We start from the raw sequence: 17,805 nt of genomic DNA, 5'->3' as shown, positions 1-17,805 counted from the left end.
CACATGTCGCCTGCGATTCTTAATAAGAAACATAAACTCACAAAAACAAATTACTTTAGATGTAATATTTCAATATTTTTATAGGATATCTATATGAAGTGCAGATTCAGATAAATTTCGGAAACTAATTAATTAGTTGCGGCCACTTCAGAATCATATTTTTGGAAATTTGAGTTGAGGCAATGTGTTAAAGCAGTCAGTTACTTGACTATAGTTGCATATGTACTGCCGGTTTCAACATAGATATAAATTAAAAGAAAATTATTTTAAGTCAGCGCTGGCCATAAATATAGAACATAAGCACATACATATGTATGTATATATATAGGGTGATCCTGAGTGTATCCTTCCTATTAAAAGTCGTTATTAAGAGGCACTATAGGATGCTTATTAAGTTCCCGTTTTATACCCAAACACAAAACCACCACGGAAAATTTAATTTAAATGGGGTCTCCAATCCACAATATTGCCTTACCTTACAGAGAAGCGTGGGAAAGGGGTAAGGTGGACAGGGATACAGGAATTACTAACTATACGTATAGTTCCAAACCACATAAACGAGTGGGAGGTGCTTCTTTTCTGTAAACTTAAACCCCAGAATCGTCTTCTCACTACCAGACTACTGCAGTGTCTTCCAGGCGGAGAATTAAAGCAATATAAAAAAAGCCTTCTTGTTTTAAGACAAGGAGTGTGCCTTACAAAAAGGAATCTAGATCTTCTTCTTCTAATTTGGCGTAGCCACCGCTTACGCGATTATAGCCGGGTTAACAACCGCGCGCCAGTCGTTTCTTCTCTTCGCTTACGTGGCGCCAATTGTATATTCCAAGCGAAGCCAGGTCCTTCTCCACTTGGTCCTTCCAACGGAGTGGAAGGTCTTTTTTCTGCTTCCTCTGCTTCCCCCCCGGCGGGTACTGCGTCGCGTCGAATACTTTCAGAGCTGGAGTGTTTTCATCTACATCCGGACAACATGACCTAGCCAGCCGTAGCCGCTGTCTTTTAATTCGCTGAACTATGTCAATGTCGTCGTATATCTCGTACAGCTCAATCGTTCCATCGAATGCGATATTCGCCGTGGCGCAAACGCCGCAAAGGACCATAAATCTTTCGCAGAATTTTTCTCTGCGAAAACTCGCACCGTCGACTCATCCGCTGTTTGACATCGTCCCAAGCCTCTGCACCATATAGGCAGGGACGGGGATTATGAGAAACCTTATGAGATTTTTGGTTTTTTGTCTGTCAGAGAGAGGACTTTGCTTCTCAATTGCCTACCTCAATCCGAAGTATGCACCTGTTGGCAAGAGTTTATCCTGCCGTTGGATTTTCTAGGCTGACCTTTGTTTGGTGGGTGTTTTTACGGCTGGTTTTTCCAAGATAGACGACAATTATCGTACAACCATCAAAGTTATGACTGTCAACAGTGGACGTGAGTGCCAAGTTCGCGAGTGCGACGACTGTTTGTTTGATGACATTGAGTATATTTCCTGTCTTGCCCCTCGTTCACGAATGCCAGACCCATTTGTTTTTGCTTCCCTTGTTCAGTCTGGAGAAAGCAGAACTAACGGCGCGGGTGTGTAAGACCGATGATATCAATATCATCGGCATAAACCCCCAGCAGCTGTACACTCTTATTAAAGATTGTACCCTCTTCGATTAAGTTTTCCTGCAGCTCGAACTATTTTCTCCAGCAAGCAGATTGAAAAAGTCGCACGATAGGGAGTCGCCCTTGTCTAGGAACCTCGTTTGGTATCGAATAGGCTCGGAGAAGGTTCATCCCGATTCCTGACGGAGCTTCTTGGTGCCGCTCAACGTCGGTTTACACGGCCCGTACTCATGTTTTGTCTGGGGATACCAAATTTCCTGACAATCGCGGCATAAAAGGGCAGCCCCTTTTCGTGCTGTCGAAAGCAGCTTTGAAATCGACGTAAGCGGTGGTGTGTGGTCGGATTCTCCTTTTCACAGGGTCTTTTCCAAGATTTGGCGCATGGTGATATATCTGGTCCGGTTGTTGATTTTGCCAGTTCTAAAGCCACAACGTGATAAGGTCCAATCAGCTTCGTTGACATCGGCTTTAATTCTTTCCACACACTACGCCTCGAATAGAACCTTTATATGCGATTGTTGAGGAGGCTAATCCCACGGTAGTTGGCGCAGAGTTGTGGGGTCCTCCTTTTTTATGGGATTGGGGCATAGTAAACAACACTTTAAATTCCAGTCGTTGGGCCATGCCTTTCGTCCGAACCATAGTTTTACAAAGAAAGCTGGATGCATGCTCCCGTTATATCAGTTCTTCGCCGCCGTGTTTTGAATAGGCTCGGCCGGCAATCCATCCGCCCCCTGCCGCTTTGTTGTTCTTCCGGCGGGTGATTGCTATTCGAAATTTCTTCTTCATGGTCTGGCAAATGGAACGTCTGCTCCATCGTCATCGATTGGGGAATCGGGTTCGTCTTCCTCCCGGTGTTGTGCTTTCACATGCCATTCCACCAGGCTAGAGAAGTGGTTTACCTCTCCATAAATTTAAGTATGCTCGCTCTGGGCATCGGTAACTAGATCCAACCTTGTGGGTGTCTACAAGAGTATGCTCCGGTCCTTTACACCTTTCTGTAAGCCGCCGCATCTTTTCGTAGAATTTTCGAAGCATTATCCTGTCGGACCAGCTTATCGAGCTGTTCATACTCACGCATTTCGGCCTCTTTCTTCTTCTGTCTGCAAATTGCGTCCTCGCTTCTTCCCTCTTCACTCTCGGTATCTATCCCATCCCGCACGTGTTGTGGTCGATCGTATAACGTTGGGCGAGGTGGGCAGCCTTGTTTTCTCTTCCGCTGCGACAGCGGCACATCCTCGTCCGTACCAGCTGTTCTATTTTGCACTTTCCGAAAACCAATGGTTTCGGTTTGCAGCTGTACGTAAGGAGTTTGAAATGCCCGTCGCCACAGTTTCCCTGTATACCGAATTGTTGATGAGTGCTCTCAGAGAGCAGGGGAGTGCAAAGCCGAGTAAGAAAAACGTCTCGGCTGTCTTGTTGTGATTGCAGCTTCTCGACGTCCGAACCTTCCTTGTGTTTGTTTGGCGTTGCGGTTTTTTGCTTGCATCAGGAGGCGGGTGCACAGAATTTTGGCTGCAACAATATGTGGTCCGATTCGATGTTTAGGACCTCGGAGGCGCACGCACAATCTAAAACCACTCGGAGTACGTGTCCTTTCCGTCTATCACAACATGATCGATCTGGTTTGTTGGTTTTTCGGATTCCGGAGACAGCCTATGTAGCTTTGGATGTATCTTCTTATGCTGGAATTCTAGTACTACAGATAACCATTTTTCGGGCCCCGGCGAAGTCCGAGTCAGCCTCACCCCATTTGGGGATGTTTTTCGTCGTGGAGGCTGAATTTACCGACCGTAGTGCCAAAGATACCTTCTTTGCCCACCCTTGGCGTTAAATTCGCCAATCACGATTTTTGACATCGTGGCGGGGGCAGCTCTCATAAGTGGCGTAGCTTCGCAAGCGCTCATAAAAGGCATCTTTTGGTCACAGCATCGTCCTTCTTCTTCCGTCCGGGGCGTGGGCGCAAATCAGCGATATGTTGAAGAACCTCGCTTTTGATGCGGATTGTTGGCTAGACGTTTTACATTCACCGCCGTGAATGATAAGTACTGCTCGGCGACGGAGTTTCCCTCTCTCCCCACCACGAATCCAAACCACCACAACTTGCGCTCCTTTATTATGGCCACTGGGTAGTAAATGTCACAAGGACTACTCGTCTCTGTCCTTGGTCCCGTCCATTCGCATTTCTTTGGACTGGCGGTGATTGTCAGCCCTTTCTGTTCTCGAGGACATCAAACCAGCTGTGGCAAGCGGCACCTTCCCAATTAAGGTACCCGGACATTCCAGGTGCATGCCCTCAAATTCGTAGTCCTTATTTCGTTTGCTCATGGTTCCCTCATCAAAAGGGAGTAACTCATATCCGAGGCTTGTTGGTTAATATTCGCTGGGGGTGTGTTTTTTACGTGGGCGGGTCGGTTCCCAAACCCAGCGCACAACCAGCTATGAAGTGGATGTTTCGCCTTTCTCACGTTAGCTCGCCTTCAAACGGACTGTTCTTAGGCTACCCAGTAGGATACTTGGTCCAAAGACCGGAAGTCGTGAGCTGCTTGAGTCATATGCAAAAAAATCGTTTCTGGCCACTCCCAAGTGAATGGCGATCAGAGAACTTTCCTCACTTGCGTGAACTTCTACACCATGACTCCATCCTCCAATGACCATAATACATATTTTGCTTATTGACGAAGCCATTCAGCCAGAAATTAGTTTCATCGTTGAGGATGATTTTTCGTTGAAAATCCGGATCATTTTCAAGTTGTCGCTCAGCCGACTTAACGAACATACAACGATTCTGGTGGTCAAACGGCTTCAGTTCTTGCGTCAATTTGATCTTGTAAGGATGTAGGCCAAGATTTTTTTTCGCAAAATTCGCCACAACGACGTCACAAAGATACCCAACGCGAGAGACTAATATGTCTCTTCCTCAATTATTGCGGTAGCGGCAGCAATATTCTCGACACTACGGGTACTTCTTTGTCTCATTGGCACGGGAACTTATTGTACTGTCCCTGTAGTTTAAAATTTTCCACAAGATGCTCAATTCTTGATCTGACAGGACGATTATGACGACCATAAATTGGACGTAGCGCTCTTAAAGTTGAGGCCACTGACTCCGAATTTCAGGCACGTAAGCGCTACAAAAAATCGAGGCCGTTTTATCGATTATTCATTATTGCATTCGAGAGTTTGATGCATCTTTAACATTAAAATTACGATAAATTAACTGTTATGGCGTCGAAACCCTATTCGACGATTTTTACAATGAATAAAATTATACAAAAAAGAAGTTTCATTAATTTTTGTTGCGGAATCAAATTTCTGGTGCTGAAACTTTCAGAAGTTGGAAAATGCTTGGTACAAATTATTCAAATTAGATCGAGTACGCGTTGCCGACGACCCACGTCCAGGACGGCCATCAACATCAACTGATGATCAGCACGTCAATGAAATAAAGAAATTGGTGCTTGAGAATTAACGATTAATATTAAGAGATCTTACTGGCATCGCTGCAATATCGAAAGGATTAGTGAAAACCATTTTGAAAGATCATTTGAGCTTAAGCAGAACGGAAGCACTATTGGTGTCAAATCACTTTTTTTCGAAAAACAGCGTCATGTTAACGCCTGTAAAGCAATGCTTTCCGACTACAAGGATATCATGAAAAGTATTATTACTGGCGATGAATCTTTGTTCTATGTTACCTATCCCGTGCCGGGAAAACCCGTCAAAGCAGGTCAAAAATTAAGATTATGTTGACAGTTTCTTCGATTATCGAGGTGTTGTGCACTACGAATCCTCCCAAATTGTCAATAAGGAATACCTTTTGAGCGTTATGCGTCGTTTGCACGAAGCTATTTGTAAAAGGAGTTCGGAATTATGGGCCGCGAACTCTTACCAATTGCACCGCAATAATGCACCGTCACATATTGCACTGATTATTCGTGAGTTGTTCGCCAAATTTTCAACCAATATCCTGTCGCAACCGTCGTATTTGCCTGACTCAGCTCCGTGTAACTTCTGTGTATTCAGCAAGCTCAAACAACCTCCACAGAGAAACCATTTTGAATCAATTTAAGACATTAAACGTGAAACGCTACGCGCATTCCAGAAATTGACTTTGACAACTATTTCGAGGATTGGAAAAATTTTGAACAAAGTCTTACTATTTTTTACTCATAGTAATATAGATAATTATTAATTTAAATGCGTGACAATGGTAGAGTGTCCCTCCAGCTTTGATTTTGAGGCCATATTATTTACACAAATCTAAAAAAAAAAATCTCAGCAGACACTTTGTAAATGGTTACCTAAGTCACATGTGTAATGAACAAGCCTAAGAGCCAGACGATATGTTATTGAGTTGCAACTTCAAAGTAACAACAAAATGTAAATTATACTGTTGTTCTATAAATTTGGCAAAAACATGTAATTTTTAAAAGCATACACATTGTCACATACTTTATATACAGACATATGCATGTATACAGATTTACTTATCAACAGGCAACATACCTTTGTATCTAAAGTCACAGTTCAACTGAGTTCAATTGATTTGCCAAAAGAAATTGCTTTCTTCATTATTTGAAATATGATATATGTATATTTACCAAATATACGTATGCATGATATTTACACTTTTAACTACATATGTACTCATGTAAGTCTATATATAGTACTTAGTAGGTTATGCATATGCAAATTCCCTTAAATGCCTCAGCATCCACTTACATATATTTCTATTTTTATAGACAAGAACATGAAAATGATTTATTACTTACCTACACACCTTTTAGCTTCACTTGTATATTAATATGTATAAATATTTATGTATGCATGTAGACATATTTATATATATAGGAAGGTATCCACACAGTTTCACACCACCAAAGACGTTTGTGGCTCAATCGCGCCGGCCGTTTATTTACCCATTTCATTTGAGTGCTTGACGTCTTTTCGAAATATTTACTCTCAGCAGACAAAGTACGACATTATTTTTGGCATAAATTGCACATCGGCGGTTGAAACAACGGATCTCAGCAGCCGCAATGTGCAACAAGTGAGAAGCATAAATCGTGCACGTAAGGACATAAGTAGTCTAAGTGGACGCCTTGCTAGCATTATTTAATAAAATAGATTTTTGGTATTAAGTCTCATAACTGATAGTCTTTAAACGATAGTTTTTTATACTTCTTTCCCTTTATAGAGTTATGAAGTGACGATGCTACTACTAATAAACTAAGGTATATACATATAGGATTAAGCCACATGTAGAAGTTAAGGCAAGTGAACTTCTCTTTATTGGAAGGTGCCGCTGCTCAGCTGGTTGATGTCCTCGTATGGTAAAAGGCTGGCATCACCACCGTCCAAGAAGTGGAATGGACGGGACAAGGACTAAGACGAGTACGCCCCTGAGACATTTACTGCAGTGGCCATATAAAGGAGCGCAAATTCGGTGTGGGATTCGTGGTGGGAGAGAAACTACGTCGTCGAATACTGTTATTCACCCCGATGGTCTAACCATAATCCGCATTAAAACGAACTTCTTCTACACATCGCTAATTTGCATTCACGCCCTGACGGAAGATAAGAAAGATATGACCAAAGATGTCTTGGAACATACCTACGAGAGCTGAACCCACTACGATGTCAAAATCGTGCTTGCCGACTTTAACACCAGGTTGGACAAGGAAGGTATCTTTGGCACAACAGTCGGTAAATTCAGCCTCCATGATGAAACCTTCCAAATGGATTGAGGCAGATCGACTTCGCCGGACCCGAAAGAAGGTTGTCTGTAATACCAGATTTATTAACCGCCGACCACATCGATTATGTTGTGATAGGCGAAAGACAAATTTCCAGTATTTCAGAGGTGCCTACGCTCTAAGCTTCTCGCATTGACTTGGAATAATTTTTTTTTTATTTATTTACAGTTATTTATTTGTTCATTTTTTGCTTCCCTGTGGACTTCATTCACAAGAAATCATCGCATTAATTTAGTTGTAAGCAATTTATATAGCTAATTAACGTTGCGCGTCTTGCACACACACACACACAGCCATGTGTACGAGTTGCAGGTTAGCAAATTTGCATAATGTCCATATTTATGCTTGTTATTGCCGCTGCACTTCGAGTAAACTTGGCGTTGGGTTTTTCCTGCACGCGTTTTACTTACGCAGCCTCGCGACTGCCACGAACTATTCACTACTTAAACTTTACTTTACTCATCTTCGCTTTTAACTTTTCTGTGTGTTTTGTTGTTTTTACTTTTCCGCAAATTACCGCTAACAATGTAGAAAAGTGAGAATTGCAAATTCGCTCGCCACACACTAAGATCGCTTAATCTGCATTATTATAGTTATTTTTGTTTTAGTTGTTGTTGGTATTGTTTTTGTTATTATTGTTATTGGCTAACGTATCGTAGAAGGCGTTAAACATCTCAAATGTGTAAGCTACATAATTTAATTTGCCTTTTAGTTTGATTAAGTGCAACTTCCGTAGCGTCGGTAGTCTTCCTCTCTTCTCTCTCTCTGTTATGCAAGAGTAAGGAATGACCAAGCGTGGGCGCAACATCAGTTTAACATAAAATATATACCAGCTATGTATGTAGGTTTGTAATTAGTATAATTTACTACATCAAGTCGGCTTCGATTCGCCACTTCTCTGCTCGTTAGGCACGTTTCAAAATTATATATTCGTGAAAACAAATTCAGATATGAATTTAATTCTGAGGGTGCGTATGGTAAGAAGCTCATTTATTTGGCATAAATCTGCGGCTTTCTATTTCTATTTGATTATACCAATCTAAGGTTTTTATACCAGTAACTTGTTCGATTCGCACCATACATAATCTGACTATGTTGCACAAATATAGGTCCGTGCTAGAAGCAAAAACCCATGTCCCTAATAAGTTAGAAAGAAATGTATTCTCCTTCGCTGAAAAAAAACCCTACTATATGATTTTGTATGTGGGTATAAAAGTCGTTGCAGTCAAGAAAAAAATGCAAGAGGATAACTAAATATTTGTATGAAAATTGAATTCTTAACCACATTATGGCAAAGTAAACTTTTAAGACTCCAGCCAACAGAGTTCGTGCTGAAAGTAAAAAGTTATTTAAGTAAAAATAGACTTATAATCGAACTATATCGAACAAGCAACTAGTATGAGTACAATGAACTGGTATAAGAAGAAGCAAATAGAAGAGTTAAATGTTATACCTATTTACGAGTAGCCCATAAATTCTTCTCTTTTGCGTTGAACTCGGAAAATTTCCCCTTTTTTTGTCAGTCCACAGTCCGAAAATACCGAATAGTTTGCCGATTGGTGGAGAGCTATAAAAACTAAGAAATCGCATATGCGGGAAATATTCTATGAATGATTCTGAACAACTTTGTCTAAGTGACTATGGGTCGAAAATCGAGTCAGCGATTTTTAAGGCGAAGTTTTTTAAGAACTATAAATTTTTTTTTGTCTGTTTTTGAGGTATTCGAATGAAATTTAATACGTAGGTTCACTTTGTTATTCTATTGAACATTTACCGGAATCGGCCCGTTAGAATCACCATATCACATGCCTCAAGCAACTGATTTTCATATATAAATTGTGGCAAAAAATCACACGAAAATTGTAATTTAATTCACTATGTAAATTTTATTAAAAAATGTATTTTTCTAAGTTGATAAGACTGTCCTTTCTTTAATTACTATGCCAAATGTGAAGGCGATCTGTCAACCAGTTTGTTTACGGCATCTGTTTAAGTCGGTAAACCTCAGTAGTGCGTTGCGATGTTTGCAATAGATAAAAATATAATATTAAACGAAAAATTTGTCTAAAATTTAGTATTTCTAACTAAATTTCGAATCCTTGTGATTGTGATTCAGTTTTATCAAAAACATAAGCTGAGTGATACAAAGCTTTTCAAGATGATAGTTGAAGAGATGTATCACTCGTTCTGGACGAAGGTATTTCATTCAACTGATGAAAATATTAAAAAAAAGTGAAGGATATAGTGCTTGAAAATCGCCAGGCAAGTGTTAGAGAGTTGGCAAGAGAGCTCAGCATCTCTCGCAACTCCGTTCGAATGATTTTGGTGCATATTTTGGCTATGAAACGCGTTCTTGTTCGACTTATCCCGATACAACTGAATTTTCTACAAAAAGAGTATGATTGGTATCGAATTTAAGGGGCTATACCAGTGTGACACTTTCTATAAAAATCAATTTTCTCTTTTTTTTTGCTTTTTTGATAGTTTATAGTTTCAAAAATATCCTGTGAAATCGGTAAGGTCGTATCTTGAATAGTTTTTGAATGGCAGCGCTCTAAACAGTGACGCTCGCAGGTACATATAAATCGGATAGTTGACACTTGCAACATGTTTTTCAATTTTTTTTACTTAAAAAAATTACAATTTTTTTCAAAAAATTACATTTTTTGAGAACTACTCCTTTTTGTTAATTTTTGGTATTTTTCAAGGTTGAAACATACCTCAAACTTATTATTTTGCTCACGGAACTACCAAAGTTATTCCAGCTGAAGAAATTTCGATTAAAAATGGTCTATATTTCTTAATTTTTTTTTTAATTTATATATAGGGTTATTCAACCTTATAAAATCACCCACAAATAACTGCAATCTAAATTTCTTTTTATTTTTCCTTCGTTTTTTTGTGCGCTAAAATAAAAGTAATGAAGTTGAGTGCTTGTTTTCTTTTTTTGTTGCTTTAGAAGTCTTCGTTTTATTTTGATTTTCATTGATCATTTCAAAACCAATTAAAATGTTGTATAATTTTTTCATAAGTACATAAGTATGTGAAGCTAAAATAGATTTATATATTCTTTACATAGCTATATCGATTCATATTCTTACCTATATATGTATATGTGTGTGTTTGTATATATTTTTAATTTCCCTATATAATTTTAACAAATTTTCAAAGTATGTATATTTATATAGTTTACATTGAAATATTTATTCGTTTACTGGGTTGCATGTTCACATTTTTTTTGTTTAATCAGAGTAAGGAACTCGCTCAGAAAGTGAACTTTTATTCCAGCCCTAGTAAAAGTTCACTTCCAAACATGTCAAATAAGATACACTAAGATTTTTCTAATTTTTGTTTACAGCATACACCCTGTATATGCATATTTACATTTAATTTATATAATTTTATATCAAAATTATATTTTACTTTACATGTGTATAGGTTATGTGTGTCTGTGTAAGTTGCCGTAGCCAGTTCATCAATTTTAGCAAAGTAATTATTTACATGAGGTCGTCAAATTTGGTACGAGCTTGAATGCCATTCATATACGTAGATTTAGCTCATTGCACCAAATTTAGTTCATTCAGTTCGTAATCAGTGTCTGTGTCCTCATCGATCGCTTCGGCGTCAGTTTGAGCGCTCTTCTCATCTTGTGCCGAGGTTTCGTGCTCGCCATCCTTACTAAACAAAACTTTAATGGCTCTGTCCATGGGATTACTTTCGCCTATACCGCCGTATTGTTCGGCTTGATGTAGAATTTTCGCGGCTTCTTTGATCACCTCTCTGGGTAGTGGTGGTTTGGTGCTATTTTCATTAGCTTGCTGCCCCAAACTCTTGCCGAAACGCATGAAATTCTGATCTGGTTTACTGTAGCGCATGAAATTCGGTGCAACCGTTGGTTGTTTTACTGTTGCCGGTGTTCTACCGAAGCGCATGAAATTGTCCGGTCGCCCGAAACGCATGAAATCTTGATTGTCGCCACGTTGTTCCTTTGGCGTACGTCCGAAGCGCATGAAATCGTTCTTGGAATTGCGACCAAAACGCATAAAATCATTAGAACCACCGCGTCCGAAACGCATAAAGTCCGAAGGATTTCTACCGAAGCGCATAAAATCACCCGAAGCACGGCCAAAGCGTAGAAAGTCATTAGCGCTACGTCCAAAACGCATAAAGTCATCGGCTGGTCGACCGAAACGCATGAAGTTGTCACCGCGTGAATCGCGTATACCCTCTTGACTGCGTTCAATGCGTCGACCCGCATCGGCGCTCTTATCGTAGTTAACCGTATAATCGTGATCGAGACTATTCACTTTGGGCACTTGTTCGAGCGCACGTTTGCCGAAGCGCATAAAGTCAGATGGACTGCGTCCGAAGCGCATGAAATCTGCATCGCGTCCAAAACGCATGAAATTCTCATTAAACGATTTTCGACGACGCTCCTCCTCTTCGTCGGCCTTGGACTTACGAAATTTCAAAATAATCAAATTTTTCGTATAGTCAATATTCAACGATGCGATGGGATAACGAAACTCTACTTCAGTTGGATCGCGTCCAGTTTGTATGAAAGGTAATTTTTGTGAATTCTCAGTTCGTTCGTTAGGCCCGCTTTCATTTAAATCGGTATCATCAGTGTCGGATATGGTGTTTAGTTGTTCGTTTGGTGATTCTATGATTTCGCTTCGTATTGTCGCCTGCAATTGTAGCAAATACAGGAAGAAGACTAGTAGTGGACCCATACTGATGTTCACTGGGACTAAGGTGACCTGGAAGTAGAGAAATCAAAACAAAAAATTAGGAACGCGATTTCTCATTAAAATTATCTTGTAATCAATCGGTACTCTATCTGCTCAGAGATTATAGCATCAGGTTTGATCAGCATAAAAGACGTCATTACACCTCATTAACAAGTGTCTTCGACACACGCCAATTTGTATTATGCCTCTTCTGAGCTCTTGCTGCCTAACGGTGTATTGATTTCAATGACAACTCAACTTATAGACATCGTTAAATACTCGTAAGACTGTTTGTAATTGCGATAAAACAGTGACAAATGGACTATGAAACGAAGTCGTAAAATCAGCGAAGTCTTTTCTCGACACTTAATAAACTTTTCTGAGTACAAATTGGCAACGTCTGTAGTTTTGGTAAACTGATATTTCTGCGACAGTAGCTCCTGAGCTTATGAACAGTCTTACGAGCATTTAACGATATGTTTTACGACAACTGTAATCATTAAACTCGGTAGACTGATTTATTGATAAGGCAGATTACCAACGACAGATCTCTAATTGAATACAAAACTTGAAATCAGTTAACATAGTCCGATATTGCTGAACTTCGATGCAAAAGTCTAAAGATTGACACTTATAACGATATAGACGTGGTCTGAAGCTTCACTAAAAATTTTATTAACGCAACCGAAGTTCGTTTTAAAAAATACAGTTGAAGCAAAAATGTGGCTTGAAGATGAGTTTTCAGGCACTGCCCTAGGAAACCCAAACACCAATGGCTTGTATGCTAAGTTTAGACGTGGTGAAATGACCACCGAAAACAGCGAACGCAGTGGACGCCCAAAAGGTTCTTACCGACGAAAATATCAAAATAGTCCTTAAAAATATTTTGGATAACCCTTAAGTTAAATTGTGCGATATAGTAGGCACTCTAAAAATTTCAACGAACGTGTACATCATAACATTCCCGAATATTTGTGTATGAGACAGCTCTCTGCAAATTGGATATTGCGGGAACTCCCTTTTGACCAAAAACAACGACGAGTTGATGACTCGGAGCATTGTTTGGAGATGTTCAAGCCTAATAAACCTGTGTTTTTGGATCGATATATAACTGTAGATGAAACATGGATCCATCATTTCGCTCAACCGAGTTGACTGCACACGATGAACTCGCTCCAAAGCGTGGAAAAACAGAACAGTCGGCTGACAAGGTTAAGGTGTCATAAAGTCAGTGAAAGCAATGACAAAGATCCATGAATTGATCTTCATATTGCTTCCACATTCACCGTATTCTTCTGATCTGGCCACCAGCGACTACTTTCTGTTCTCATATCTCAAAAGAATGCTCGCTGGGAGGAAATTTTCGGAATTGGTCTTTTTGACAGCTTTCGCTTAATTTATACACAGTTTGGAGCAAGTTTCGAGCAAGCATGGATCGTTTTGCACCCTGTTTACTCTATCTTATAATACGAAGAAACCTCGTACAATGCGCAGCAAAGGCGCCATTGCTGCTGTGGAACAGAGTACCAAAGAAGACCCGAGAAGACTAAGTTCATCCGCCAACGTGCGTATCAATTGGAGCTGTGCCCATCCCTTTAATGGAAGATTTTGCGAAACGATCAGAGTGCGGGCTTACAAAATCCATCTCGAGCAAGATTTGAAGCCGAACGATCATATAGCGTACCGCATGGTCGGTGAATGAGCCCAAAACGAGAGGCCATAATCCAGAATCCATTATAAAGACACCGTCACATCTTCAAAAAGTCAATGTTTAGGGTGTTTATGGGCAGACAAAATTATTACTCTATATTTATTCAAAATTGAAGGCCGGTGCAATGAAAATTCGCATTCAATAAGGGAAGCATCATACAGCCATAGGTCGCCGATTAATGAACTTTCCCGTGTCTTTTCCGTATCTAAATTGAACCATGTTGATGAAGACGACGGCAGTTACATGTCATACAGCCACCAAAACAATCAATTTATTTGAAGAAAATTTGTGATGACCGTATTATCTTCGCGTCGGTGGGTCCTGTGGTAATGGTCTTCCAAGGTTCTGTGGTTTTAACACTGTTTAACAACGTTGGACTATGTCCCATTGTGGGGTCGCTTGCCTACGCCGATAAGTCCCGAGGACGATGATGAACATTGGAAGCGAAATATTCGGCGTCTATTATTGCTGAATGCTAATTGCCTACAAAAAGTTGTTGAAAATTCGGTTTTTTCGACAAGAATTTATTCGAGGCCAAGCTGCGGACGATCAGCTTGCCCAGAATCATTTTTAAGTCCCTTAACGAACAAAACCTTATCTTCTTTATAATATCACTAAAACTAATTTTCGCCATAACATTTAAATGCATTGTAATGTCTTAAAAAACACCCTTATTTTTTAATACACGGTGTTTTTTTGAGGTTGGATTTTCATGCATTAGTATTTTGACAGATCACGTGGGATTTCAACATGGTGTCCAAAGAGAAAGATGCTCAGTAGGCTTTTGACATTTTTCATCATGAATAGACTTACTAACGAGCAACGCTTGCAAATCATTGAATTTTATTACCAAAATCATGGTTCGGTTCCGAAATGTTGTTTCGCCGCGCGTGTTTGTTTCAGCGATGAGGCTCATTTCTGGTTGAATGGCTACGTAAAAAAGCAAAAGTGCCGCATTTGGGGTGAAGAGCAACCAGAAGCCGTTCAAGAACTGCCCATCGCATCCCTAAAAATGCACTGTTTGGTGTGGTTTGTAACCCTGGTGGGAATCATTGGACCACGGGTATTTATTTCAAAGATGCTGTTTGGACGCAACGTTACGGTGATTGGCGATCGCTATCGTTTTCGAGGCTAACAAACTTTTTGTTGCCAAAAATGGAAGAACTGACACTTGGTTGACATGTGGTTTCAACAAGATGGCGCTACATGCCACACAGCTTTCGCGGATTCAATCTATGGCCATTTTGAGGGAAAACTTCGGACAACAATTCATCCTCAAGAAATGGACCCGTAATTTGGCCACCAAGAATCATGCGGAAAAAAAAAAAAAAAAAAACAAAAAAAAATTTTTTTTTTTTAACGCCTTTTAGACTATTTTTTGTGGGGCTAATATACGTCAAGTCTAAAAGTTCTACATACATAAGCCAGCAACTATTCCAGCTTTTGAAGACCAACATTTCCGAAGCGAAAATTCTGCGCTTTATTCCGGCCGAAATGCTAATTGCGACAAAAAGTTGCCCAAAAAAAATTCGGACTTTTCCGATGTGCCCCACCTAAGACGCAGCCGCGGTCCAACATTTAATTGAAATTATCTTCAAAAAGTAATGTCATGAACCAATCTAACGTTATCAAATAAGAACACGATGAGATTTTTGCCAAAACATTTATATGCGTTTTTTTTTTAAAAAACACCCTGTATCAAGCTCTTAAAAATCACCCTTTAGATCTCCAAGGTTTACCTTTGTATGTTCTTTACTATTGGCGTAGGCACCGCTTACGGATATAGCCGGCATCCGAAGCTGGTTTTTCTTTCCTTTGGCGGTGTTTTTTTACGTGGCTGGTTCCAAACCTAGCGCACAAGCCAGGGAAGAAATGATTTCCCCTTCTCACTTCAGCACGCTTTCAAAGCTGTTGTTTTTTTGGCTACCCAGAGGATACTTGGTCTAAGAAGAAGTATGAGCTGCTTGGAGCCAATGTAAAAGAATCGTTTCTGGCTACTCCTCAAGTGAGATGACGCTCAGTAGAACTCTTTTTCACTTGCGTGAACTTCTACAACAAGCTACGATCCAACCTCCCTTTATATACTCCTATTCAAGATTTAAGTTAAACTTTTCGATAGTTTTTGGTCACTGGGAAATTGATAAAAAGACACAATAAAATTCCCGGAGTGTTTAATCACGAAAAGAGAAATAGTTTGTGAACTTGTCCCTTGGTCTCGTCTGGAAATCAAGACAAGATACATACAAACGTTAGGAGATAAGTAGTTGAAAATAATATTTCAAGCGTATAAAGGGCGGATACATGAAAATAAAAGTCAAATAGGAAAGCGAAGTTATAAACCGAAACCTAAATTTTTTGAAATTTCCTATTCAATAATAAATTTATGACTCATCAGAATGCTTGAAAGAAGGCTTTTTCATGGTTTTGGCCAAACAATGGCTTGTATAGGGTCCACACTGAGATTTAAATAAATGCCTTAAAGTGTATAGCGCACGACTCTACAATACCTTAACGGTATTCAAATTACCCTAAAGTGTAAACACTGAACTGCATTTGGTCATGGCAATAAGCTTACAGCTGTGTCACGAAGTTGTGCACATAGCTGTGCTGACACACAATGATCAAGTGTTAGCTGATATATTACATACATAGCTACAATACAATTGTATCCCCCTTTTCCTCCCCGCCAACACTCATTTGCTCTGACTATCTCTATCTCTGACTACCTTATGTGCAGACATTTCACTCGTATCTTAGAAAGATGTTTTTTTGTAAAGATATGAGCGAAGTTGTGAAAATAATCAACGGCTCATACAAATATGCCACCCAGTTGTCACAATAAACAAGCAACAATAATAGGAAACAAATTGATATGGAAAATGTGAAGCTGATACGCGTCCTGCGTCAGATTGATTATACGGACAACTATGCGAAGCGGAACTTTGTGGGCATGCATTTTTGCCCACACGTAGACGACTATACACACGATATTTGAAGCATATGGCATGACGCATTGGTACAAAGGTTTTTGAAGAAAAGTTGAAACCACATCTGTGTGTGGCATGCAGGATATGCGACAATGCGACAATGCACAAGTCCACGGCGATAACGGAAAAGGCCGCCTTGATAAACTACCCGAAATACCTGTGAAGATTTGCTTATGTAAGAGTAAGTGTCGCATGTACTGGCTGTCTGGCTGGCCGCCCACAAGCGACAACTCAACAAAGCTTTCCAACTCATAAAATCATAACAGAGGAATGCTAAAGCACCGGTAGGCCTTTTAAATAGATAAACAAACGACGTGCGTCCATATTGTATCACTACCACATACGTATTGTATTTATTTACTTTCGTGTGCTTAAGGAAGAACTCTTAGTGTTAGCTAAGCATGTCTTGAAGAATAGGCTCATACATACATAAATGTTGAAATATATTGGTTTTGTTTTTTTGTTTTTTGCATATGTAGTAGTGGTTGCAATAAAAATCCAAATTCACGTTGCAATAAGTAGATGTTAACCCACAGAAATGGGGTCATAAGTATTAGTTAAGGCAAGTGCCGAATACCCACCCCATTTCGACCTGTGCTACCATACTCCAATTACAACGAACCTTCTCTAATTACATACATTTTGGTTCTTATATTAGCAGCCTTATGCTGTTGTAGAGGAACAATTGGGAAGAGGCGGGGACTCTCATCTAAAGTAATGTTCTGGTTTTCTTTGAAAACCGTAATTAAGAACATAAGGTTGCAAAAACTAGCTAAGCAGCTGTGGGATGTTCAAAAAGCGAACTTCATCGACTGTCTATGGTGTTTGTAAGGACCACACCAAAAATGCAATTCTACACATTTCGAATGAAACCAATTTTGTTATTGTGCAAAAAATGAATAAAAAGGAATTTCGTCTTGATCAAGTAATGCTTTTTTAAGGGTTTTCGATATTGGTCCAAGGGATAAAATACAGTTAAAGCAAAAATGGTGGCTTCGTAACGAGTTTTCACTTCTTC

At 39.7% G+C, this 17,805-nt stretch overlaps 1 protein-coding gene across 1 annotated transcript; it reads right to left on the bottom strand.

The window, feature by feature from the left end:
* Window positions 1-10,304: 10,304 nt before the first annotated feature.
* LOC125777113 (FMRFamide-related peptides-like) lies at window positions 10,305-12,116 on the bottom strand. The gene has a single exon (XM_049451084.1). It carries the CDS (start codon window positions 12,090-12,092, stop codon window positions 10,917-10,919), a length of 1,176 nt encoding a protein of 391 aa, XP_049307041.1. The 5' UTR covers window positions 12,093-12,116; the 3' UTR covers window positions 10,305-10,916.
* Window positions 12,117-17,805: the final 5,689 nt, after the last annotated feature.

Source organism: Bactrocera dorsalis, chromosome 3, assembly GCF_023373825.1.
Source record: "Bactrocera dorsalis isolate Fly_Bdor chromosome 3, ASM2337382v1, whole genome shotgun sequence".
In the NCBI taxonomy this organism is placed as follows: domain Eukaryota; kingdom Metazoa; phylum Arthropoda; class Insecta; order Diptera; family Tephritidae; genus Bactrocera; species Bactrocera dorsalis.
This window is presented reverse-complemented; position numbering and strand designations above follow the sequence as displayed.

Excerpts from the sequence above, each read along its gene's own strand:
- LOC125777113 (XM_049451084.1), bottom strand. The coding sequence starts at position 12,092 with ATGGGTCCACTACTAGTCTTCTTCCTGTATTTGCTACAATTGCAGGCG.